Source organism: Epinephelus moara, chromosome 4 (genome assembly GCF_006386435.1).
Source record: "Epinephelus moara isolate mb chromosome 4, YSFRI_EMoa_1.0, whole genome shotgun sequence".
Taxonomy (NCBI): domain Eukaryota; kingdom Metazoa; phylum Chordata; class Actinopteri; order Perciformes; family Serranidae; genus Epinephelus; species Epinephelus moara.
Genome location: NC_065509.1, coordinates 13,436,754 through 13,464,724, shown reverse-complemented (window position 1 = coordinate 13,464,724; position 27,971 = coordinate 13,436,754). Strand labels below are relative to the sequence as shown.

At 39.5% G+C, this 27,971-nt stretch overlaps 3 protein-coding genes across 4 annotated transcripts in view; 2 read left to right on the top strand and 1 right to left on the bottom strand.

Annotated features, from left to right (window-relative positions):
• Positions 1-1,363: 1,363 nt before the first annotated feature.
• Positions 1,364-10,260, bottom strand: polr1d (RNA polymerase I and III subunit D). The gene is made up of 5 exons (XM_050042069.1): positions 10,155-10,260; positions 9,472-9,569; positions 9,000-9,076; positions 7,474-7,556; positions 1,364-1,658 (listed from the first exon to the last, which is right to left on the bottom strand). The coding sequence occupies exons 1-5, from the start codon at positions 10,191-10,193 to the stop codon at positions 1,611-1,613; spliced, it is 345 nt and encodes a 114-aa protein (XP_049898026.1). The 5' UTR covers positions 10,194-10,260; the 3' UTR covers positions 1,364-1,610.
• Positions 10,261-11,473: 1,213 nt separating this feature from the next.
• sybl1 (synaptobrevin-like 1) lies at positions 11,474-18,442 on the top strand. Its single transcript, XM_050042068.1, has 8 exons — positions 11,474-11,613; positions 12,045-12,222; positions 13,657-13,714; positions 14,061-14,198; positions 14,382-14,472; positions 14,865-14,932; positions 15,095-15,187; positions 17,354-18,442. The coding sequence occupies exons 2-8, from the start codon at positions 12,077-12,079 to the stop codon at positions 17,417-17,419; spliced, it is 660 nt and encodes a 219-aa protein (XP_049898025.1). The 5' UTR covers positions 11,474-11,613; positions 12,045-12,076; the 3' UTR covers positions 17,420-18,442.
• Positions 18,443-25,366: 6,924 nt separating this feature from the next.
• mtus1a (microtubule associated tumor suppressor 1a) overlaps positions 25,367-27,971 on the top strand; it is a 30,834-nt gene continuing 28,229 nt past the window's right edge. Inside the window, exon 1 of one of the 2 annotated variants that reach the window (XM_050042733.1) lies at positions 25,367-25,641. The gene's annotated coding sequence lies outside the window, so the exon portion shown is untranslated. The remainder of the gene's footprint in view (positions 25,642-27,971) is intronic. The other variant, XM_050042732.1, reaches the window with a different exon arrangement.

Here is a 27,971-nt window from a genome sequence, read left to right as displayed (position 1 = left end):
GCACATGTGTCGTTGAGGGGGAAGATTAATGAGCTGACAACTCTGTCTCTTATCAGGCAACTACAGTACTTGAGTAAATGTACTTAGTTACAGTTATCCGTTCATCAACTTTGGGTACCTAGCTCCGCAGATTTGATTATTTCAAATGAATATTGTCTATCAGATTACAAGGAAATAGACATCCCACAGGTTTTCCTTCTGGACCACAACTGAAAACTGTGAAAAGAAAAAATCTGCAGGTTCTGTTTGGGTCTGCTAATTACTAACAACTTTTAACATCACCATTAACATTCAATCTGGAAAGCAAACAAGTTTTTGAGGTAAACATTTCAATAATTGAGACATGAGGTGCCATAGTGCTCGCATCAATATAGAGCGTGTTTGTCAAAAACACTTTCCTGAAGACCCCCCAGATTCCCCACAAAGGTCAGGGCTAAGCCTCCAGTGTCCTTGAACCCTAGATATGCTCCTGCTCAGCGCCCACCACAAGCTCTATGGCTTATAATTCCATATATGTGCACGTGATTTGGTGTGCATATGGGTAATTAGGCCCATGGCGTCAAAATCTCGCCGCAGCCAGGTCCCTGAAGCTGGCAACCCAGAGTTATGAGGCTTAGGGGGGGGGGGCTCAGTCCGAATGTGTTTGTATAGATTAAAGAAATGACATATAAAATGGTAATTAGTGAGCCTTAGGTTCTGCACTTTTTTCTCCCAGACAGAACCAGGCCAGATGTTAGCCTGTTTCCAGTCTTTGTACTGGGCTGAGCTCACTGACTGTTGGCTGTAGCTTTTATATTTGACTGACACAGTATGAAATTGACCTTCTCATTTGTCAGCAAGAATGAGAACAAGTTTATTTTCACAAAATGTCAAACTACGGATTCAAAAAAATGGTATTTAACTGGTTCTATCAGGTCCTATTTCCCATACTGCACATATATTTAATCAAATACAAGTCCTAGTTAGTTGCCGTTTTTCCTTACGTTCTCTACCCACAGAGACAGCATGAACATGTGACTGACAGAGGGATATGATTAACCTCAAAAAAATAACTTCAACCTCATTATTTACACTTGTCTCCCCTCATTTTCCCCCTGTCTCCCTGGCACTGTATGAAGTCCCTCTCACTACATTCCTCTGCTAATAAGGACATTCTAGCTTCCACTACTTCTTCCACCCGACAAACACAGCTTCAAAGGACAGATGAGAGCAATTTAGTGTTCATCACTCATCACTTTGACCTAGACATCCTTCGAACACTGTTACACGAGACGTTATGAAAATAAATATCCCAGCACAAGTCAAACATGTGAGGGTTATTCATGTTAGAACTCTTTCCTGGAAAGAAAGAAAATTGAAGCTGTTTTTAGGTCATAAATTTATTTCGCTAATCATTCCAATAATCTGGAACTGGTGAACATTGATCATACACATTTCAGATACATCAATTCAAATGAAATACAAAACAGAAACTGTACAAATGTTTGTAACGTTATCAAACTATTTCAAGGGGAATGTTTCATACCACCTTATTCATGTACAAAAAAGACAAACCAGCTTGATTGTAGAAACTGTCTGACAGCTTCATAGTCTCACATATGTGACACTCTTCACTCCATGGGCTGCTCCTGCCTCTCTTTGAACTCATTAACTCTGGCCTGGAACAAAATAAAATAAAATGTAGTCAGAATTGGAGCCGGGACAGCACGGGGAGCATAACATTTAATCCATGCTGACTGACTTTCCTCTCACTGTGGGACTAATATCCAGAGCCAACCAGACAACCCAGGGTTTCTTCATGTAACCCACATGAAAATGTTATTATTCCATCAGTGGAGACGAAGGTTTGTTTCATGCTTGCCCTCCTCTGTGGAGAGGTCAGAGAGCTGGGTCGGCTTCTGAACAGAAGCCCTGTGGCGGGCAGAATCATGGACTCTTCGGCAGGGCAGAAGTCGCCAGTAGCTGACAGGGGAGGATAACTAATGATGCTCCCTGCTCGTTACACAAGCTTTCATTACCACTGAGGGTCAGATGCCATCCAGTTTTGGTGGTGAGTCAACATAAAATATGAGCTTGTGAAATGTCTGCAAACAAGCCAAATTTTGGTCAAACAGTGTTCAACTTTAAGTCTGAGGCTGGACTCAAATATTTCAAATATCTGGATATTTTTTTGTTGGTTAGGTTTTTAGTTTTCAATTTTGGGATTCGGGTATTCGCTTTTTTTTTTCTCTCTCGAGGCGGCCTGCCACAAAATAAACATGTTTATTTTCTTAAATGGGTAAAATCTTCTCTCATTGTAAAACTGCATGCAGCGTATTGATTCACACACGAGCCCCTCCGAGCCCCGTTCTATTTCTGTTCATCATGAGAGCTGGTCCCTCCACCCCACCTTCCTGCTGCTAGGAGACCACTGCTGCTGGAATGTGAGCTCCGTGCCAGGGGCAGTTTGTGAGAGTCCACACGCATGCACACACACATACAATGACAGGTTTAACTAGCATCATTAAACTAATGTTACCCAAAATCCTAAAGACAGACATCCCTGCTTGTTGTTTGCATGATCCTGTTTAAAGAGATTTAAAATAAGCTAAAATCCCACATCATCATGTGTGACCCTACATTACCTTACAATACGCGCCATGCAAAAGTGGTAATTTGCTGTAATTACACTGGTATTTCCTTGTAATAGTCACAGAAGATTGTTGTTTGCATAATCCTGTACATATATTGATCAAAAATTAAAACCATAATAGCTAGAACATTCATTCTTTTTGCAGCAGAGAGCCAAAGCTTCTGTCTTCAGTGATATCTTAATAACATCACTGTGCTGCGTTATGTGTGGAGCAAACCACACGAAAATGTGCAGTGGCACAAGAAGAATGAATGATGAATTTATTTATCACCGTCTTTGCACTCTACTAAAAAAAAATGAGCATATCTCAAAAACTAAATAATAAACATAAATCAAGTAAGTGATGATGTGTTAAGAAATATTTTGTTTATGTTCCTACATTTTGTTTGGATCAATGTGTCTTGTTTTTATTTTGTAAAATCTGATGAAAAAACATGCCTGATTTTTGTGTTTCTTTTTTAAAAAGACGCCATTTTAATTATTTTATCAATTATTATGGTTTATTGACTTACATAACCTTTTAGCTTAGGTTGGATAGATCTTAGGGATATGAAGCTTGACAACACAATATAGAAAAAGACCAATAAAGGCACTGGAAGACCATTTCTATTGCACAGTTCAAAGGGTTAACAGGTTTAATTGCGCCATTTCAGTGCCTGTGTGATGTGTAGGGACTGTTTCACAGCTCGGAGTCAGATGTTAGCCACTGCTGTTGCGTTAGCTTGTGCTAATCAGGCAGACACTGAGCTGAGCATTCACCAGGAAGAGAGCAGCTCCAGAGATGGATCTTTGGCGCTCCGTCTAACCCGTGTACAGTGGTGTGAAAAAGTTTTTGCCCCCTTCCTGATTTCTTACTTTTTTGCATGTTTTCCACACTTAAATGTTTCAGATCATCAAACAAATTTAAACATTAGTCAAAGATAACACAAGTAAACACAAAATGCAGTTTTTAAATGAAGGGTTTTATTAATGAGGAAGAAAAAAATCCAAAGCTACATGGCCCTGTGTGAAAAAGTGTTTGCCCCCCAGCTCCTGTTAAAACATAACTGTGGTTGATCACACCTGAGTTCAATTTCTGTAGCCACACCCAGGCCTGATTACTGCACACCTGTTCCCAATCTAGAAATCACTTAAATAGGACCTACCTGACAAAGTGAAGTAGACCAAAAGATCCTCAAAAGCTACAGACATCATGCCGAGATCCAAAGAAATTCAGGAACAAATGAGAAAAAAAGTAATTGAAATCTATCAGTCTGGAAAAGGTTATAAAGCCATTTCTAAAGCTTTGGGACTCCAGCGAACCACAGTGAGAGCCATTATCCACAAATGGCGAAAACACGGAACAGTGGTGAACTTTCCCAGGAGTGGCCGGCCGACCAAAATTACCCCAAGAGCGCAGCGACGACTCATCCAAGAGGTGACAAAAGACCCCACAACAACATCTAAAGAACTGCAGGCATCACTTGCCTCAGTTAAGGTCAGTGTTCATGACTCCACCATAAGAAAGAGACTGGGCAAAAATGGCCTGCATGGCAGAGTTCCAAGACGAAAACCACTGCTAAGCAAAAAGAACATTAAGGCTCGTCTCATTTTTGCCAGAAAACATCTTGATGATCCCCAAGACTTTTGGGAAAATATTCTGTGGACTGACGAGACAAAAGTTGAACTTTTTGGAAGGTCTGTGTCCCATTACATCTGGCGTAAAAGTAACACCGCATTTCAGAAAAAGAACATCATACCAACAGTAAAATATGGTGGTGGCAGTGTGATGGTCTGGGGCTGTTTTGCTGCTTCAGGACCTGGAAGACTTGCTGTGATAAATGGAAGCATGAATTCTGCTGTCTACCAAAAAATCCTGAAGGAGAATGTCCGGCCATCTGTTCGTGACCTCAAGCTGAAGCGAACTTGGGTTCTACAGCAGGACAATGATCCAAAACACACCAGCAAGTCCACCTCTGAATGGCTGAAGAAAAACAAAATGAAGACTTTGGAGTGGCCTAGTCAAAGTCCTGACCTGAATCCTATTGAGATGCTGTGGCATGACCTTAAAAAGGCGGTTCATGCTCGAAAACCCTCCAATGTGGCTGAATTACAACAATTCTGCAAAGATGAGTGGGCCAAAATTCCTCCACAGCGTTGTAAAAGACTCATTGCAAGTTATCGCAAACGCTTGATTGCAGTAGTTGCTGCTAAGGGTGGCCCAACCAGTTATTAGGTTTAGGGGGCAAACACTTTTTCACACAGGGCCATGTAGCTTTGGATTTTTTTCTTCCTCATTAATAAAACCCTTCATTTAAAAACTGCAATTTGTGTTTACTTGTGTTATCTTTGACTAATGTTTAAATTTGTTTGATGATCTGAAACATTTAAGTGCGGAAAACATGCAAAAAAGTAAGAAATCAGGAAGGGGGCAAACACTTTTTCACACCACTGTATGTCAAATCACACACTGAATCATAAAGATTTCAATCTCTTCAATTTGTTTCTGCTCTTGAGTTTCACAGGGCTTTGTCAGGCGTTGTCTGGGATTTGGAGCCTTATACTATGAGAATTTATGTTCAGCACCCCCTCTCCTTGGCTTACTGCTGTCAAAGATAAGATGTCACTAAATCTTTTGCAGCTGAATACAGACGAAACAGAAAACTTGGTCATTGGCCCAGACCACGTTTCAAAGAGTTTTAGTCCCTACCTCAGTCATTAAGCCAGGAGTATAAAACCATCTGCCAGAAATTAGTGCTGTGTTTGATCAGGATCTGAATTTTGACCATCACATTAAGATATTGGTTCTGTCTTTTTTTTTTTTGCAACTCAGATATATTGCCAAAATTAATCGAGCCTTGCCAAAGAGCATCATCGAGCAAAACCACTGCTTTTATCTCTTCCTGCCTGGATTACTTAACTGCTTATTTTCCTGTCTAAACGAGCCTGGAATTGCTCAACTTAATTTGGTTCAGAGCATGGCAACTAGGCTTTTAACAAACACTAAACAAAGAGCGCACATTACCCCCTTATGAATCACTTACACTGGCTTCCTATGTGCTTCAGATTTCAATTCAAGATCCTCTTGACCATAGTCAGTGCCCTCCACGGCATGGCTCCCTCTTATATTTTTCAGCTTATGACCCAATACTCTGCACCAAGATTACTCAGATCATCTGATCTATTGCTCTAACATATCCCATAAATATCACAGTCCAGTCTCAAAACAAAAAGGAACTGTGCTTTTACTGTTTTACCCCCAACACTACAGACTCAGCTGACCTGTGCACTGATTTAAATCACTTTTATAACTTATATAGGCTGGAGTTTTTAAAAGTTTGTTGTTTGTAATTCCTCTTGGTTTTATTTGTCTTTTATTCTGTTTTGGTTTTTTTTATTTAATAATGCTTTTGAGTAGCTGTTCTATAAACTGTATTTGTACTTGCTGTTGTATGCTATGCACCATGATGCACTTTTATCACCTGTGAAGCACTTTGGAAGCGCTGTTTTGAAAAGTGCAATATAAAAAAAGTTTATCATTTTTAATATATTATGAAATCTGTCCAAACTAAACCACTGCTGGACAGTTTTTCTGTCAGACGTATGAAACAGACATGACCCGAGTATTTTTGTGAAACAGCTGTTTCTGTTACATGATATTGTGTTGTGCGAGTGTGTCATATATTTATTCATGAATGACTGGAACTGATACACACATGTGTGCAGGGAGGAGCAGGAGAGGGATGAGAGAGATAGACATAAATTAACATTGGGTAATATGGGCCTTGCTATTTTTAGGCTATTTTGCAATACATGGAACATATCTCAATATTTTAGAAAGCTTCTCTGTGGACTAATAAAATACAAAACTAATACATAAACTACAGTTATAATAAAGTTAAATAAAGTAGCTACTGTTATATATTAAAACTAAATAACGTAATGTTATAATAAAGTTAAAGGAGGTGTTACAATAATTAAATTAAAATAAATAAAAATTACATTAAATTAAATTAAATTTCATTTAAGCAGAACCCCTGGTGGTTTTATTCTGAAGCACCCGGCTTGTCTCAGGCCCAAATGTTGATGTTTCTGCTGTGACAGTTAGCTATTAGCAGTTAGTGTAAAGTTAAAGCGTTACCACGGCACCATTGAACGTAAGGATTTGCTCACTGTAAGCAGGTAACAAACTAAAAGCTCTCCAGTTCATATATCAATAATATCTGCAAGCCACACTGGTGCTCCATGGTTGCAAAATGCCACTAAATAGTCCCAGTCTGGAGCCCCTGCAGATACAAACACAGGCCTCACTTGCTCACACTATCGCTTAGGAGAGATCAATCTGTATGGGCAGGAGAGTCTGTGTTCAGTATTATGTTTGTGATTCTTTTTTTTCTTCCTTCTCTGTCTGTGAGATGGAGAGAGCCCCACCCCTAAAATAAATCAACAGATTGATAAAGTGTACTAATTTAGAGATGTATTCATAGAAAAGTAAAAATAAGTAAGTACATAAATAAATTAATGTAAAACATTTGGTGTAGCCTTGGAAGGAGGTGTCTGCAGGGAGGGCACTGGAGCCCCCCCACCACATCCTGTTTTTATGTCCTTGTGATTTCGTTTCCTTTTTATGTCATGGGTGTCATCGCCATGGGCTGTCCCCAAACCTGTATGAGGGAGCAGGCCCACTGCAGACAATCCCTTCCAATATTCGCCTGCCCCAGGCTCTCTGGGAGGGAGCCAATCTGCTATGACTTATGATGTTTTTGATGTTTCTCTTTTCTTTCAAGTTTATTTTGGTATTTGGGGTCGGTTTCTCTCAGTGAAAAAAAAAACTGTTAATAAAAGTGGACACACAGGCTTACCTGAAAGGTGTTGAGAACATGCTGAGAAACATCGCTGAGCTCATTCAGGCCTCTCCGCAGCAGCTCTGTGGCCGGAATGCCCCCTGAAACAGATGGCAGATATCTTTACTGAAAACATTCACGTCTGATGGTAATAACAATGACAGCCACAGATGATACATTGCATTTCGTGAGTCAATCATCTCTCCAGGATTGAGCAAAAGGTAAACTACTGGCTTTTATTCTTGCGCTGTCTAAGCCAACAAAGTTCGCACAAACACCTGCATTCTTATGAAGGGCTGCCAGAGAGAAATCGAGAAACAAATGAAGAGGGAGCTGCTTATCAGGGGCCCGTTTCACCAAATTTGTAACATGCAAGCTGCAGTTTACAGCACAGGAAACCTTCCCCTCTCACTCCTGATTCAAAGCACATTACATATTTAATCAATGTCACATGTATCTACAATGATGACACTGACACTAACTGCAAACTGCATGTAAGCACTGGTTCGCAAATTGCTTTCAAGGAAAAGGACCATAGTCCGATCGACAAAGATGAACAGCAAAGTTAAATGACAACGAATTAGCAAACAAATACAAATTAAAAGTCTTTCACAGAATATTTATCAAAGCGATGAAAGGACACTTCTGTCCTCCTCCTCCTTGGAATGATATGATAGTTTGAAATAAGTAAAAATGCAGCAGCTGATGTTGCAGCAGGTCAACAGGAAATGAAAAATCATTGTGAATCAACCAAAAGTAATTACAACTGCACACAAGTACAGAGAGCTACTTGTTTGTCTGGCTTCTTATAATTACAGACTGACCTCCTTTGCTTTATTCAATGCTGATTAAACTAAACAGGAGGTCACACTAAGCTTGAGTATCTTGTTGTTGTTGATATACATGATATACAAGAAACGTGACCCAGAAAACAAATGAATGACAATAACTGTTATTTGCAGTCCTAGTGCTTTTTTCCTAACTGACATGGAGGACTTCCAACCACCCATTTTCATTGTGGTTACAGTGGGGAACAAGCAATATAGAAATATCTGTTCGCTGAATGTCTGAAAGCACAGTGGAAATTGGGGTTTTTTCTGGTGCCTGAAAGGTAATTGTGTTTTGCTGTGATGAAGCCTCCCAGCATACCGAAACTTAGTTCAACAACAAAAACATGTTGTTTTCTCAGTCTTGCAGAGTCCTTTCATGTGATGGAGCTGCTGTTATCTGTAGGCACTTTGTGCAAAGCGGATGACAGATCTATTTGTAACAAGGCAAGTGGTTTCAGTTCTGTGTGGGGAAGAACAAGATGGGGTGTGTATATGCTTGTGTTTTACTTAAAAGGCAGCCACTGGCATCTCTTGTTCGGCTTGAGTGGACAAAGTGAACGCACCAGACTCCAATTTACATGTTCATCCCGCAACACAGCCTGAAAACGTTTCCTCTATAGCTGCCACACGCATGTATGCATACATAGACTAACATAGATTGTAAGGAAAAGAAAAAGGAGATTAAATGACGGAGGTTTAAGGGGTGTTGCTCACCTCGTGTCTGAACGCGAAAGTTGATCTTGCTCTCAGACGGGTGGGTGATGGTGTAGCCACAAAAATCCACATCCACACTGACGGAAACAGGAAAATGAAAGCAAGATTTGTGATTAATATCAATATTTTTGGTTAAAATGGTTGAAGGCATGTTAGACGTATTACAATATTTCCACCATCAACTCGTCCCTGCTGACCTGAGAACAAAGACACAGCGAACAAAGTGGAACCACATTATCACTTATGAATCCCTTTGAGATAGCATTATTATGAATGGTTCAATTGACCCCTCGAGTTGTTTCTTCCAGCTGGAGTCATATCACAAACTTCCTAAATTAAGCACCAGTAATATCCTTTGTTCTTTGTACTTGCCTCTTGGGAGGAGGAGGAAGTGTTTTTAGGAACAAATCAGGTCAAACTCATGACCACAACATGCTGAATTTAAAGCAGCTGCTTGTTAAATAACACCTACGTCTTCATGATCATATATCTGAGGGCGTTGCCCAGTGTATGGTCTTCATCATGCAGCACAAATGTCACACAGCCTTCATCAGCCCCATCAGCCTGGACCTAGAACACAAAACAAGTTATTAAATCTAACATCACACATCCAGCTCTAAACAGAAACATCACCTCCTAAGAGATTACTGAGTGTGAGAGTAGGTCACAAAGAGAATGAACTACAATGAACTGCCTCTACATCCAATACTTATTATCTCACAGATGCACACTGATAAGCGTGAGTTGCACTAATGTAACAGAGACGCTAAGGGAAACACTCGGGTCTGTGTCAATACTGCCCCCCAGTGGAGAAACTCTGACTCAGCTCTGGACTGAGACGTAAATGTAAAGTAGGAAAAGTGATGAACGTTTCAGGCAACCTTTGCTTTACATAAAACCTCTTGTGATATCAGTCAAAACCGGAGTCGCATTGACGTAAGCAGCTTTTAATGTAGTTTGGGTTACAGGTGGAATAACGTTAGCTGCTTTCTCACTGCTAGCTTCTGTAGCTACCCACGTGAGGCGTTCACTGGCGGTAGAAATGCTGTCGTTAGCTTCTTCAGGTGAATATTTTCTTACAGACAGATATTAACAATGAACATTAAACGTAGCTATATAAAATTTCAATAAGCATAAGGCATGTTATCTTCTTACCATCTCCAGCACTGGCTTCTTTTCGCCCTCTCCAGCCATGCTGCTTCACATACCGACCCGTGCCTCAACAGAGATGTGATAGGTTTTCAGCCCTCACTATTGTCTGACAGGCAGGTACAGGACAAGGGGTTGCTTATTTGTTTTATCTATATTGTGTAAAACATGTTTTATCAATGTATGTAAACTAGAATATTTTGGGATGGATGTTCAACTTAACATAAGAAGAAAAACGGGCTAACAATTCAATTACAGGATGAAAATATTTGCATTGTGTTGTAAAAGTAATTAGGTGGGGGAAAATAATAAGATAAGATAAGATATACTGTAAATAGAATTAGAAAAAAGAGAAAAAAATAAAAAATAATAATAGATAAATTAAAGATGAAATAAATTAAAATTGCTACATCAAGATGAATAAAGTGACTGAAAATGGCAAAGTGTTGAATAAAATAAAGTGTCATATTTTGTCATATTTTCAAAACACTATTATTTTTATTACTGGGGAAATTTACATTCACAAGTAGAGGTGGGCGGACTCCAAACCAGATTTTGAACTTTTCTATCAAGAACTACAACAATATGGCACCACAATGAGAGGCCTTAAGAATAAAAAGGCACCTTTTCATTTCTTTGATTTTGTTTTTTCTTTGTGTATATGTATTCCTGGTATGGATAGTTTTATGTGTACATATTGCTAATGTTATCTTTCTTTCAAAATGAATTATACATAGATTTGCATGGCTGAAGCAAAAAACACTGGAGCAGAAAAACACAGTAAGTGGGCTACTCCTATGATACAGACTAACGTGCACAGCATCTTTTAATTTTCAGGATGTCGATAATGAATAGTTGCTTTATTTCTTAGAAGGAGCCAGAAGAGTAAAACTTTATCCCATTATAACTAAACACTTTATGTACTGCAAAATTGTGGCATGCACAGTTATGTAGTCTGTAATTTTTCTTTATGTTGTGTGTCTTAACTGGTTATTATGTCACACTGCATATAGTGGGCCCCTTAATGTAGTGTATGTTGTGGTGTTATAATGTATTAATTTCTATTTTATTAAGAACCCATCCCTGCTGTCAAGTAAGGTATTAAGAGTGAGAATTATTCATGCTAACAGTGGTTCATGTGCCTGTAAGACTCAAACAAGGGCTCTAATACCCATGTAAGCGCTCCTCCTCCTGTCGACATAACGTGACGTAGAATGAAAACATGTGACGATACACCACACAACAGGAAGTTCAAAATGTAGTTCTTAAAACGAAACCATAAAATGGAAAACGTGGCCTTATGAATGTCGTAAGAACTACATTCCCCAGCACATGAGTAAACCCCTTTCCGGTCTGGAGGTCTGGCCGATTTGCAAAGCAGAAGTCACTCGAAAGGGATTAGCTAGCTTGCTAGCAGGTGAAATCTCTTTAGATGAGCTACTTTGAACAGCGCTGACACATCGAGGTATTGAATTCATTATTATATATCACTGTTAATGGCGCCAGCTCCGGTGCTAGACACGATAATTGGTATTGCGACAGACCGATGTTGTTATCAACCAGACGCCGTCATGTTCCTTGGTCAACAACATTTTTAGCTAGCTAGCTTGTTGTTTTCCTGCCACCGTTTCTCTGGCTTTCGTTTTCGTTTCTCGTGACAACTGGATCGTGTAACTAGTAACTTAGTGAGCTTAGCGGTTACAAACGTTAGTTAAGATACGCGTATTCACACACATCGTTTCCTCTCCTTTGTGTCTGTTAGATGTGTGACATTACTGTGAAATATTTCACCAGAATCACTCTCTCTGTTGAGCAATCTCCTCCTTCCCCAGCCTACTCTGCCTGCCTCTGGCTCTGCCTGTAACATCTCACTCTTCTTTTTTAATGTGTTGTCAGCGAGTTATAAAGCTGAGACCCCAGCTGTTGCCATGGCAATCCTGTTTGCTGTGGTGGCTCGTGGAACCACGATCCTGGCAAAGCATGCATGGTGTGGCGGCAACTTCCTGGAAGTGACTGAACAGATTTTGGCCAAAATACCATCAGAGAATAACAAATTGACCTACAGCCACGGCAGGTAGGACTGACACACACCTACTACACTCTTCCTTACAGTCCTGTCACACTGCAGTCACTCACTCATATGCTGTGGCTACATGAGTCTGCACGTCTGTACAAGTGATGATGTGATCAGATCAAATGGTGCACCAGTGGTAAACTTATCTAGAGTTCTGCCTCTCATCTGATGGACAAGTCATGAAGGCAGTGCTTTCTTTAGGCAAACTCTGGTTGTCAACACTTGTCAAATATAAGTGTGTTTACATGGACATGAATAACCTGTTTATAATCAGGTTTTTGGAGTATTCTGTTTGTGTTTGAGGACATAAACACCATATTCTGTTTATGAGAAACCCAAATATAATAGCTGAAATCTACTCTGAAAGAAACTGGGATGTATAGAGGAATATGAATAACCCCTTTTCTCTGTGCTCATTTAAATAGCATATCGTGATTGTGATCATAAGCAGGATTACTAATTACTACAGATTATTAATGCCCATGTGATTGCAGTAATAGACATGAATAACCTGTTTAGGATTGGGTTTTTGGTGTATTTATGTGTTTGAGCATGTGAACACAAACTTCTGTTATGAGCAACCTAGTCTCTATATACAGACTCTACATTCAGTGAATGTATCTGCCGGAAGTTAGACGCCGGATACAGCCGATGGGTTCCGAGAATGTGAGCAACCTGATTATTCATGTCTGTGTAATCACCCTCTATGACTATGCAAACAAAAACAGGCTAGCCTGTCATCAGGTTAAGGCAAGATAATGTGTCTGTGTTTGGGTGTGTTTGAGTGATTCTTGGAAAATACCTGTCAACATGCACCTTAACTTTAATTTCAGTCATGCACTATTGTAAATGATCAGCCATGTAGAACAAATTTACTTGCAAATCGCAACTGTTACAGCTACTTGGGTATCGTAGTTTATTGCTGATGATAAAAGCTGTTATGATAAATTCTTCCAACATAATTACTCTCCAGCATGATGTTAATTTTATCTCACAAGGTCTTTTTCATGCACATTCACAAACTTGTGAAATCTGTAAGAAGGGTTTTCTGGACAAGTAATCAAGATTTTCAAGTAGAAATACAGCTGGGTTCACTGACTAACTTTTTAAAACCCCAAAAATGTAACAGCGACAAGCTCTGTATCATGAAAAGCTCAGAACTTAAAATGGTTGCACTGCAGGAAACCACAGCCTAAAACAATAAAATGGTATCGCATGCCACAAAAGCACAATGTAATGTCTTATCTCTCAAAATCTTAGCAGTAAATAGGTGAGAGGAAATGTCATTTAGATTTACAACCCATTTGCTGTTTTTTATAGTAGTTAATGTTTTCTTAGTCATTTATCAGTGCATGTAGGGTACTGTGTTAAACTGTGTACTTTGAACTGTGTACCAGTTGTGTTGACAGATTTCTCTTTCTTTCTTTTTTTTAGCTATCTCTTTCATTACATCTGCCATGACAGAATCATATACCTGTGTATCACTGACGATGTAAGTATATAATTGGCTTAGATGTCTGTGTCTTTATTTGTGTAGGGGTGAGTGGGAAGTTGAGTGATAGATATGTACAGTATGTGCACTTAATATTCAAATATAAAGAAGAGTTCAGAAGTAAAGTTGCCACTTTAAGAAACAGAAATGTAGTTAATGCACCCAAATGCATCTCTAGCAAATGTTTGTGGAGAAATATATTGAGCCTGTTACAGTGCAATACACTGAGAGACACATGGTGACGATATAGAAAGCCTCTTATCATTTCACTGGACCTCTTAATGGGAATGTACTTAAAATTACAACTTTTACATATATGTATTTTTATTTTTTTTTTGCTCTAAAGGACTTTGAGAGGTCACGTGCATTCAGCTTCCTCAGTGAAGTCAAGAAGCGCTTCCAGACGACGTACGGGTCGAGAGCGCAAACAGCCCTGCCTTACGCCATGAACAGCGAGTTCTCCTCAACACTGGCAGCTCAGATGGTGAGTATGAGAAGAGGCCAAGCATATTGAGCAACCCTGTCTTGTGAGAGCCCTGTGACTGCTCTGTACTTCTGTAGTCTATAAAAAAAAAAAAACACAACACCCATAACAAATTTAGCAATCACAACACACAGTTTGATCTCTTTTCATTTCCGTCTTTTCCCCTTACCTTTCTCTTCGTAGAAACACCACTCTGACCCACGAGGATCAGATCGCGTCACTGAGACTCAGATGCAGGTGGATGACCTGAAGGGCATTATGGTCCGCAACATTGGTGAGCTTCTCATTAGTTTCCCCCTGGCACAGTAATGCTGAAAGGACCTCTTTTTGATAAGGGGCTGTGAGATAATCAGAAAAAGCTTGTTATGTGTGAGTGGCATTTCTTCACTTCTGAAAGAATGCAGTGTGTAAAGGTTGCACCAGTGACCTCTTCATTACGCTGTGCCAATTAAGCACTGGTATTCGTTTGCCTTCATGCCAAAAGCAAATGTTCTGGCCAAAAAAATGGCACAATATGTTAATGCTTAAAACTCTGATGAAAAGTGGGGGATCACAGTCTCAAATGTCAGTCAGATTTCACCAACCATTTGATATTAGTCTCATAACAGTGGGCCTTTTGTGTGTTCCTAGTTAACTCTCTTGGCTCTCTTTGTGTCTTTTTTACAGACTTGGTAGCTCAGAGAGGAGAGAAGCTTGAGTTGCTGATCGACAAGACAGAAAATCTGGTTGATTCAGTGAGTTTAAAGACCAGTGCTTCCTGCCCTGTTTATCCTACTTGTTTTCTAACCCATGATATTTAGCAGTATACAAATCATTTATATTTTGACAGTTATCAAGCAAGCTACTCATCCACAGATATTGTCACTGATGTTAATTTCTCTCCCTACCCCATTCAGTCGGTGACATTTAAGACCACAAGTCGTAACCTTGCACGAGCCATGTGTATGAAGAACCTCAAGCTGACTATTGTCATTGTGATGGTGGGCCTGGTGAGTATGGACAGAAATGGTTATCGGTGAGATGATGGTAATTAGTGGGACAGTGTAATGGTTCTTTAGTCTATTTGCACAATTGTATTGTATATTTTATTTAATTGGACGTTTCGTGTGTCTGTCTGTACCTTTGATTTCTGAGAGAAGCCAAAGACAAATTTCCACTGAGGTGGACAATAAAGTTATCTATCTATCTATCTATCTATCTATCTATCTATCTATCTATCATCTAACTATCGTCTGTCTATCTATATATCTATCTATCTATCTATCGTCTGTCTATCATCTAAATATCGTCTGTCTATCATCTAAATATCGTCTGTCTATCTATATATCTATCTATCTATCTATCTATCTATCTATCGTCTGTCTATCTATTGTATCTATCTATCTGTCTATCGTCTGCCTATCTATCTATGATCTATCTATCTATCTATCATCTGTCTATCATCTATCTATCTATGCTCTATCTATCGTCTGTCTGTCTATTGTATCTATCTATCTATAGTCTATCTATCTATCTATCGTCTGTCTATCTATCTATTGTCTGTCTATCTATCGTCTATCTATCTATCGTCTATCTATCTATCTATCATCTATCTATCAATCTGTCTATCTATCGTCTGTCTATCTATCTATTGTCTGTCTATCTATCGTCTATCTATCTATCGTCTATCTATCGTCTGTCTATCTATCTATCTATCTATCTATCATCTATCTATCAGTCTATCTATCTATGGTCTATATATCTATCCATCTATCATCTATCTACCTATCTATCTATTGTCTGTCTATCTGTCGTCTATCTATCTGTCTGTCTGTCTGTCTATCTATCTATCGTCTATTGTCTGTCTATCATCTATCTATATATCTATCTATCATCTGTCTATCTATTGTATCTGTCTATCTATCTATCTGTCTATCGTCTGTCTATCTATCTATGATCTATCTATCTATCTATCATCTGTCTATCTATCATCTATCTATCTATCATCTATCTATCGTCTATCTATTGTATCTATCTATCGTCTATCTATCTATCTATCTATCTATCTATGATTTATCTATCAATCTATCTATCTATCTATGGTCTATCTATCCATCTATCTATCTATCTATCTATCTATTGTTTCTAACTGACTAATGGAGTCAACCAAGTTTTGAAATTGGCCCAGTACTGAGCGAGAGCACTGCAGCCGGCAGCAACAAATAAGGCTGCAATGTAACCACTCAAGGCATTTGTGCGCTGTCACTTTCCATCCACTAAAAGTGATTGTTATTGCCACTGATGTGCTCAGATTATTTGTCTAGAAACATTTTGGAAAGGATCCCAATTGAGATAGACCTTTTTGTGAAAGAATAAGATTAATTTTGTTTAACCAGAAACTGCCCGGAAATCGCCATCGGCAACCTCGCCAGACTCTGTTTAAATATACAGTAATTTTAGCATGTGTTTTCACATCTAACTGAGATGAAGAGTTGGTGATTGTGGGAACAGTGGAAAGAGTAACCAAGACAGTTTTTGTAAGTTTTGTTTTGTTTCTGTCAACTTTGAATATAGTGTGTTTTAAAACGATGAACTAACTGTTTATTTAAATGGAGTCTGGTAGGTTTGGCAATAGCAGTTTAGGGGCTGTTTCTGATTAAACCACAAGCATCTCACTCTTTAATAATAAGTCTGTCTCCGAAGGGTCATTTCCACAATGTTATCAGACCCTTAAAATAACAATCTGAGCCTGCCAGTGGCATAATCAACCACTTATAGTGGACGTACGATTTCCTATGAAGGTGACATTGCTGTCTGTTTTGTGGCTCTCGCTGAATACTGAACCAATTTAGTCACTTAGCCACAAAAACATGGGAAAATACGGTGTTAAAAATATTCATGATATACCCTTTAAATTGTTTTTTTTTTTTTAATTTGAAAAAATACCCAGATTACTCAGCTACTTCTGCTTTGATTTCAGGTAGATTAGGATCAGCTGTCCTGTAAAACTCCTGTACATCCTAACATGAACTTACTGAAAACACATTGCAGTAATGATCTTTCCTAATAGGGCTCTTCACTAAATTTCCTCAAGTGTGTTGCTACTGTATGCTTCACTGCATGATAAATCAAACAGTGGTGCAGGAAGTGACTTATGTTTTTATGCTCCTTGTCAGGTGATCCTTTACATTATTGTTTCTGCTGCCTGTGGAGGCCTCAGCTGGCCCACTTGTGTCAAATGAGAGGAGAGTGGAGATAAAAGAGAAGGAGATAAAGGAAAAAAGGAAGAGGAGGAGAAGCACCTGTTCAACTTTGCCTGCCAGTGGACACACAAGGAAACACAGCTTTCCTTCCTTTACTCCTCTAGCTTCAGTATCCCTAGACGACACATGCTGCTGCTCCTCCTCCTGCCTCCTTCCTCGCCCCCTCTTTGATAGTGTGCACATTGACTTGCCTTCTGGACAGGGAGTCCCACCTCATACCCACACTAATGGACAGCAGCCATGTGGCCTAAAACTGATGTGGAACAATAATCTTGTCTTATTACATTCATCCTGTCTCATGCACTTCGTGGCCTGATGTATCAGTTTGAGATACTGTCCTGCTCCTGTCTATGTATTTAATCCATTCAGACTGATACCAGAATGAACCACAAAGATTGCTTGTCCTGCTTTTCCTTTATCGTCCACACAGATATATGTGACCTGCATAGGTAGCATGTTGCAGATCCATCATGAAGGAATCCAACAATACAGTGTCTGGTCCTCTGTTACATACCTTAAAACTAATTTTTTGACAAAACTGATGCAGTATACAATATGTCTCAAGCGTCTACTGAACCATGATGGTGGTGTCTCATGAATGAGAGCCGTTTTTTCCTCTGAAACCGACATTTTCTGATTTCCTTCACGTTTTACCGCCAAGCACAGTAGTATATTCTAAAATGGATGTTGTAAAATACCAGATATGATCATATAAATAAATATTGTAAATTTGATTAATATTACTGACTCAAGAGATGTAATGGTTCTTTTAAATCAATCCTGGTTTTTTTTAGGGAATCCTTATCTCCTTCTCACCTTGATAGGAGGCTTCCTTTCACCTCTGCTAGGATGTTCAGTGTGCCCATATGTTCTTTCTGTTAACACAATGCACTTTTTACATTGTACATAGATTTGCTTCCTGGCATCATATGGTTTATAATCATGTAATTATTTAATTATTGTACATTCAGATTTGATATAATAAAATCTGATGGTATCAAGTGGTTGATCTCTTCAGATGGAAAACATAAAAGGTGTTGTGATATCTGTGGCTTTCATTTTGAACATCTGACCTTATTACCAGAACTTAACTGAAGAAGGCAATAAGCATTTCATTAATTTATTTCAACTGTTAGTGACTAAATGTTAGTATTAAGGACCCCCCATCTCATCACATTGTGCCAAAGTTCAAGCGAACGACGCTTTTACGTCACTTCGGCGAGCTGAACTCCGGTGTGACGCATTTGTAGTTTTGAATGACATCCTGACATTTGATTGGTCAAGAGGAAGGAAACGTCCAGGTGAAGATAATTGGCCATTAGGTCCTCGTCCGAGATGTCGGTGCTTCTGTGACAGGTAACGTTGCAAAATATAAACCGAGTGCTGTGTTGACTTTTTTTATGTGCCTTTTATTAACTTAATTGACTACTTACCTGTGTGTCTTAATTGCTGGGCAAGTGGTAGGGCAGTTAGATGTTTTCTCCCACATAAGTTACTCACTTTAGTGGTTTAAATGATCCACTAACGGTACCGAAAAGTTCAACCTCCCATCAACAGAAATTAACGTTAGCGCCCAGCACTGTAGTGTTCTGTTTGATAACGTTAGCTAGCTAACATTAGCTTCTTTTTGTCAACCGTTGGCCTCCATGTTTGTTTTTCGACCGTTGATAGTGACGGTTGAAACTCAAGACCGCTAGTGGTAACGTTAGGCCGTTATGTTCACAACTGTATCCAAAACTCCTAATGTTAGCTAAAACCGCGACATTTTAACTTAAGTCTAGCTTATTTCCTTATCTCTTTAAGCGTCTCAGACGTGTTGTGTAGTCTACTGTGTTTAAAACCATTTAAGGAGTTGAAAGAGTATTTTCCTTGCTATTTGTAGATGCATACTATGTTTACTCCTGATCTAATTATAGACTGGCTGGAGGAGGCCTCACACAGGGATAATCTGTCAGGTACAAAATGCTGTAGCTACCAGTGGCCTGGAGTGTCACAGGAGCCAGGGAGGAATGAGGTACTACATACACACCCAGTAGGATTCATTCATGTCATGGCTTTAAATATACACATTTGACTAGGTGGATGTGGAATCACTGTTTTTCTGCTTGCACACTGATTAAAGTGTGATAACTTAAAGGCCAAATTTTGTTATGCTTGTGATGCTGATTGTACACTATTGCAAGATGAAATTTTGTTCAGCAGGGACAGCTTATAGACAGTAAACATACACTACAACACCACAAACACTCTGAGAAGTTACTATAGAAGATAATTGAATATCCTCACAAGCTTATGTCACGGAGGGACCCACACAAGCCCTTTTAACACAGGCAGCACAGTAAGGCCACTATGAAGTCCCTTCTTTCTGTCGACTTTGCATTTTTACTCTAAACCAAACAATGATGGCATCTTGCGCTTCCAGTATGTGTTTTTTAGAGAGCATGCCAGTATTTTATAATCAAAAGAGGCTTTGACGGGCGTGCCATGTAACACAAAAGCATCGTGTGACATAACATGCGCCAGCAGCGTTTTTTAAACATGAACAATAGCATTACATGGTAGCAACAATCAGTTATCATCCCTGTTACATGGTGGCTGATGTCGTCCTCTGTTCTGAGGGTCAGGAGCTCCCAGACCTCTTTGTTTTTCCAATTTGCAGACTGCTGTTATTCTTCTTTGAGTTAGCTGCTAACTGCTATCGACTTCTTTTTAAATCTCCCACGGTCGGTCACACGCATCAGACGTCATTAGAATGTCACACCCATGCCGCTCATGATCACATCCTGCCAGGTTTCCCGTTTATGCAGACATTGTTTCAGCGCTGTCACTACCACCAATGCCAGCTTAAAGGCAAGGCAACTGTGTCCCCCATTCTGCAGATTTTCCTTTTACAGAACGGCATAACAGCTTGAAATTTCTGCTTTGATCTATCTACTTCTGTCGCCTCCCAGCGGATAATGCGTTATTACAACTAATAAGCCGGCAGCACTTCCATGTACACAGAGTAACACTCGCCACACACCGTGTACACAGAGTAACACTTGCCAGTCGCCACACACCGTGAACACAGAGTAACACTTGCCTTTGTGGTAGGTTCCACTTCTGAACTGTGTCTCGGCCGCTTCTCTGCCATGTTGCTTTCTCTTTCTACCTGCGCTCTACCTCTTGCTATGATACTCTCCGCTCTTCCTCCTCCTCCCTTCTTGTTGTGAGGAAGCATTTCCTGTGTGCCAGCGTGGGAATGTCGCAGGTCAACACGCATACTAAAAATGATATATATTGAAAAATACCGCGAGATGGTAGAGGAGCCGATCGGCTTAATCAGCATTGTGTCATCTCCTCTAGTAGTGGCTTGGGTGAAACAGACATTTATGGACCTGTAGAAGTTACGCACTATAGCTTTAACTCAAGTTAAGTGTGTACCACAAATACGATCATCTGATCCCAGTGTCCAGTTCTTCCTTTTCACAGCTGTTATCCTGTATTTTCTGTAACGTGACTGACCAGGGGCCTGTATCATGAAGCAGGATTAATGTCTTAGTGAGGTAACTTCAGGGTTAACCCTGGGTTTTCGGTCTCACAAAGCCGGTTCAGTTCTTACTGGGGTAGATCACCATGGTAACTTACTCTGAACGGCTATCCTGCTCCGGAGCAGGGTAAGTTCAGGGTTGAATCTGATCCTATAAAAAGCACCACCCACTGGCCAATCAGCTGTTCGGGAAAAAAAATGACTCCGCTGACAGAAATGCAGCCCAGTCATGACGGGAAGTTTAATTAATTTGATTGATTTTGATTTGAAAGTTTATTTTGAACATTAAAAAAGACAATGAACAACAGACAATGAAAAGATTGTTCAAAAAGGAGTGGAAAGAAGTAGAAATTTCATCCCACCCCTTCATAAGAAAGAAACTGATCATTTGCGGACACTTAATAGCACCATTAATAAGTGCCAACATTTTTTTGTTGTTGGAGGAATTGATCCCTGTTAAAGATAATGGGCCTAATTGACAGCTTTCCTGCTGGAAATGTGGAAAGTAGCCTATCATGTCTACACTTCATGGTGTTTGAGGAATTTTCCTTTTTGTTTTTTAAAAAGGGAGACTAGGTATATTTTTGCACAGCTGTTAATTTTCTAACACAGCTCAATATCAGGATGATTTTATTCAGACAATCAATTTGGTGTTGATATGATTTAATTGTGGCGTCAACTTTAAGCTTTATTGTAGCATATATAACATTATGATAAAGAAGACCAATTTATCAGACGCAATGATGTTAGAGGATAATTGTAATACACGCAATTCATCTGCGCAGCATTGATTTCATGGGATTCAAGGGTGTGATCAGTGTCAGATGTACAGGTACAGGTACTGTAGCTACTTGAACCAGTGATGAGTAATTTAACCTACACATATTTTTATTTGCTACCTTGTTTTTTCTTGATTTTTCCCTCTCTCCTCCTCTATTTCTTCTTTCCTTACCCGTTTTTTTCTTCTCTATTATGTGATTTCATTGATGTTTTGACAGGGGAATTTCTTTGATAAGCTTTTAGTGGCTTCTAACCTCTCCGGCACTTTTCTTTTTTTAATCTTGTAAAGTTTATACTGTCTGTTTTTAACATTATGTGCAAATAAAGTAATCTAAACTAAAATTAACATTATTCATCCCGTTATGCATTGCCACGCATGTTTCCTCCTCCTGCAGCTGCCACGGTGTTGGCCTTTTCTGTAATGTTGCTTTCCTCCTCCTCATATTTTAGTAGAATTAATCTCTGATCCTCACATGAGAAATACTTTTTTTCCTCACATATGGCGCTCTGTGAGGACGCTCAGTGACGCTGCGCTTCTCTCATGATTGTGATTGGTCCGCTGCGTGCGCGTTCACGGCTCTTGATAAAGCAACCCTGGGTTGAGTTACCGAGTTGATATCCAGCGTCGTGATACCGATTATCCTGATTGCCATTGTTAGGGTTAGTCAACCCAGGATAAGTCTGGGTAACCCAGGAAAGGTTGATCTCGCTTCGTGATACAGGCCCCAGGTTCAAATAGTATTGTTGTTGGTGTTGCTTGTGTTTTGTCCATAAGTAACTACATGTCGTTTCCTTAGAGTGTGGGTCGATTTCCCTTTTGCTCATCTGTTAATTGTAATTCATCTGTGCAGCATGACAGCTCACCGTGACCACTTGCTGTTTTACTAGCACAATATTTTTTGTGATGACAATGATGCTTTTGCCCATCAGTGTTGTGCATGTTTGTTTACACACACACTGGTCGCTTCTATTGTTTGTTGTTGTCCAACCCTGAAAATGCCTTATGAATGTATATTCAGTGTAAGTATCATAGTTTAGGCTAACTGGACAAATGGCTAACCAGGACACATTGCACAGCTGCTGACACATCTGACATACCTCTGTTTTTCACTAGATGGCATAGGCCCACAGCTTTGTATTGAAAGCCTTTTGTATTACTTCTTGCCTGAGCAGACTGACTAATATTCAGACCGTTGAAAGACAGTGCCGTGCTATTCTTCTAACCAGGCTCATTGGTGTGGTTTTGTTCCCCTGTGCTTTACAGAGGACAGCGTTGTCCCTGTGGTATGCTGGCTGGAATCCCCCAGCTTGACCTGCTGCCCTGCTGTAGTGTCGTGCAGCTCTGTGCCAGGGCTTTTGATGGCTGTCCCTGCTACTCATAACTGCTCACTGTATGATACTGATGTGTTCAGTCACCCATGCAAAGGCAAGGAAAGGCCATTTGAGCCTTTCTGCCCAATGCCTTGGGGGGCTTTAGAAATAGAGAAGCATTGTTCTGTTGATCTCACTCTGTTTTAAATGTATAATTCAACTTGAAGGCAGTAATTTGGATTGGATTTTTCTTGGACAAATCGAGGTACTTGGTGAGGCCTTGTATCAAACAGTAATGTTGATAATGAATCTAAGGCAATCACAAAATAACCACATTTTATTGTTTGACAAAGCAGAATGAATTGGGTCCAGTAGACCATACAGTAGTTGGCAGTTTACTGTGAGTGTTGGGTATCAGAGGGATCTTAGCTGGTTATCCTCGTGGTTTTGAATATTTTGTATAAGTGTATACTGTTTAATTGGCAGCATATATCACTGAGGTTTCAGGTCTGAATCTTGGACTGGAGAGTCTCAATTCTGCTGAAAATAGACATCACCTCATTCTTATAACAAAGATACTTGAAGATCAGTGTGAAAATGTTTAGATTACATAACAAGACCCACTAACCAACAGATTTTAAAGGACATAAGACCAGGGTTTCTGTGGATTAAAAAGTCTCGAAAGGCATTAAGCTAATTAATCTAAAAATAAGTCATTAATTGGTATTAAAATGTCTTAAATCAAGCCCTCAAAAATCTTAAAAATGCTAAAATATATGAAGGAGGCTTTAATTAATCAGGTGTTATCTAACATTGCATTGTTAAATCTCAAAATAATTGGTCACATGGATTTGATTTGATTTTTTAAAATATGATGTCATTAACATCACATGGATCAGGATAGTGAAACCAACAGCACTCATATTTTGTTCCTGGCGGAGATGCTCAGAGCAGAAGATCCACTGTGTGCCAGCTAGCTGTCATTGTACTGTGCCCTGGGTAACATAGGGAAACAAATTCAACAAAAACTGGCTGTCTGATCACAGCATGTCTGAAACCGGTATTAGACAGTGCATAAAAGGCCTGGTGTAATTTAAGCAAAATGTTTTTCAAACTTGGCATGATGGTAATCAGAGCAGTGGAATCCTACATGCAGAGTTGGAAACACAAAATTGCCATGAAAACCAGCCAACAAATGCCTGGTATTTATCAGTTCTGTTTTACCCTTGTCATTGTCATGCCTAGAAAGTACTACATTTTTTCAACTCTTGAAATAGATATCTAACTTTTAACAAGGCCAAAAACATAATGTTTTATGTTACAAAAACATTTGGGCAAAATTGTCACCACAGTAATAATTGATGTCTGTTCTTGTTTTTGTTTTTTGTTTATTGTAAAATTGGTCTTAAATTAAATTCAGAGTGGCAGTAAAAGTCTTCAATCTATCATGATTTAAGCCTTAGAAACCCTGAAGACTAATTCTCAGAACTGTGAGTGAATAATAAGTGTGCTCTATACCATGATTTACATCTTGTCTCTAGTTAAGATTAGACTGTTGTTCCCAGGGTCAGGGGCCTTGTATAGATTAAGCAGAAATAGCATAGGTCTTAGGGGTCTTAGACTGGTGTCACACCACTGCTGTAGTGTCAGGATCAAGTGTCGAGTTGTTTGTGTACAACATGAGGCGGTGTCTTCAGACAGTGACATTATCAGTGCAGAACTATGGAGATCTTATCAGCTATGACCAACATTGTAATGCGTTGGAGTAAGTTCCTGGGCAAATTATGGTTGGTAACTACCATTTGAAACTGCCGTAACACAACATTTTCCTAGGAATCCAGGCCTCCTGTCACTCTACTCCCCTTTTCACTTCTCCCTTGCTAAAAAGCAGCCTGATCCATTCCCTCATAAAAGAGGGACTTTGGCTGCTTAGCAACAGTGAATGCCAACACAGCCTGGCAGGCCATGGCCACTCCCCCAGCGCTGGGCTCGGTATGGATAAGGTAACATGTTGCTTTCTTCCTTACTTACTTGCTCCCTCTGTAAACTTGGGAGTGGAGCTCCACACTCAGCACAGTCCTTAGCTGGACCTTGACATGCCTGCACTGGAGAGCAGTGTGCAGCCAAGTCACTGATGGTGTCTGACACAGTGACTGTTTGGAGAGAGTGCTGATCCACTGCTGCAGTACGCCTGCTGGACTTAGTCACGTTACCTCAGGGAGGGGAGGGAAAAAAAACACTACTGCCTGCACAGGGGGCACCCTCATTCAGGCTGTGATGTTACTGATGCACGGTTGACTCTGAACACGAGGAGGGAGGAGTGGTCTGGTTGAAGCACACTCGCACACCACTGCCTGCCCAGTTGGCTGGATTTAGCGCATTGGAAGGAAAGCAGTAATGGGATTGTCTCTGAGAGAGTAAAATGAGCCGGGTGAACCTGCAAAAACTAAGTGATCTGACGTAATACAGCAGGCAACACATCTGAGTGTGGAGACATGTCCTTGTCAGCTGAATGGATAGAACAAGAGTGAGGGTACTGAGGTACTTCATACTATAGCTGATCCTTTTTTTTAAGACAAAGGTAAGTTTTGTCCCGTTTTTAATAATTATTGCTTTTCTGCAGTCTTTCTTTCTATTTGTTGGCTCAGTGTCTTGCAGTTTGTTTTTGTGGTTTTATGTTTCCCCAAACATTCTCATGTCTTGGTTTGTTTCAGTTGCAGTTGTACTTTGCATAACAATGTAATGCCCAGTCATGTCTTTAACCAGAAAAGAATCACTGTTCTGCATTGTTTTATTGAGTGGGAAGATACTGCAGTGGCATGAAGGTGCAGTTCTTGCCAAGGTTCAATGTGCACAGCAGCTTGCCAAGGCTGCATATTTTATTTGATTGTACAGATTGTAATAATGCCCAGTAAGGTGTGTTGCCTTTCTGCCTGTTAAACAAACAAATTATTCATCAAGATTTGGACTGTTGGTCATGTTGATGAAAGCAGAGCTTCCTTGATAGATCTTATCAGCAGTAGTGCCAAAAGTAGGACAGATCTAATATTAACATCTAGTTTGTCTCCCAAATGTTTAAACCAAAGATCAATTTAAAGAATAGAGTAAGAGGGTTAGTAAGATTCAGAAATTCCAGCTGAGTACAGTAATTCATGGATTGCGTTGTCTTTACTGATTGAACTGTTTAATATTTGGAGGTGTGCATGTTTGAAGTTAGGGGCCAAAATTATAGTTGACAATGTCTTTTTGATTTCTCTATTACAGTTGCTGTTTTTCAAATCAGTTACTTTGGTCAGTACACTTACATAAAACACAGTGTTTACACTATGTACTTATTTACATGGTACACAGATTTTGACAGGGTAGTGTTATCTCAATTAAAAACACAGACATTGCGTACTTGATGAAAATGACGGTCGCAAATCTGGCACCTTTTCTTATGCTTGGCGAATTCCAGCCAAAATATATTCTTGCTATAGGCTTTCTGCTTGTTTGCTCACTCTGTATTTATGTATTTATTGTATTAAAAATGAACATGCTTTCACAGCTTGTTTCTATATATCTATGAATGTTTGTGGCTTCTACTGGCTGGCTCTACCATCAGCTGATCTACTTAGTTAATAATAGCTGCTGCATTTTGTGAATGTTTACAACTTGTCAAGCATCTGACTGCAGATCTAATACTTAAATGTTCTACACAGTGAAGACAGCAGTTTAACATGCATAAACACCAAATGCTACTACGCCTATAGGCCATAGCTTATAGTCCGAACAGTAACTCCAACATATAGCTTATGGCACAACATTTGTAATGTCAATGCCTGATGATGAAATGTGCCACTGTTAGCTAGCTAGCAAACTAACATTATCATTGTGTTATTGTTCTCAGTAAATTACTACAGAATTAATGAATTAGTTAACTAAACAAAGTCGTGGCTTCTATCCAATAACAGTACACTGGTAGTGAAAAATACATGTGTTTTTGCACAGTGCCTCTGTGTTCACTGCAGTAGTTGGCTGACATTTAACAAGTTTGAAATGTTTTTGTGGCCCCGCCCTTTCCACTACGTAGGAGACATGGTGACCATTTAGAGTGACAAGTGTCCATTATTCCACACTCAGCTTTTTGACCGTTATGAGGAGCGGTGTTGTCGTTCACAGAATTCACGGTTCGATGACACACACTGCTGTCACAGTTCGGTATGTTTTCGATACATCGGAAAATTTGAAATTTCCTCGATTTTTAAAATGTTTAATTAATAAAAACAAACAGAGTGACATTTTTTGACTTGGAACAATGATGGAGCTATACATGAGTGACCCATCTTCTGGGGCGTCTTCTTAGCAGCATATAAAACAAAAATTTCTCCGTAAAAATATTAAGCGTGGTATAGTAGATTTAAGAAAAAATACAAACAAACAGTTCTGTTTCTGGAGTGTCCTTTTAAAAAAGAAATGTATAAAAACTAACATCATAATTTGGGCAGCAAGTTACCTGTTCCATCATGTGGATTGCCTTGTTGAGCGCAGTGGCACTGAAAACATGATATTTTACACAATTCAATCTGTATATTTTATTTTCTAAATGTCATAGGATTAGTTCAACAAATTGTCCGGTTCCTAATGCAGACCGTACTGAAAGCCTCATTCCAAAAGGTTAGTACAGATATGTGTATTGTTACACCCCTACTTATGAATACAGTCTCATATTGCACTGCATTTTGCCATACTTCTCAGATTAAACACATTCATGCACTCAAAAGAGCAAGTATAAGCACAGAAGTATCCGATTTAAGACACAGAAAGTGTCTCATTTCGAAGCAAAAAAAATTTGCTCATTTATTTGAGTGGACACGTGCTGAATTTTCTGATTGAGTCCATGTGCTTCTAAAAATTAGTTTGTGAAGGTGG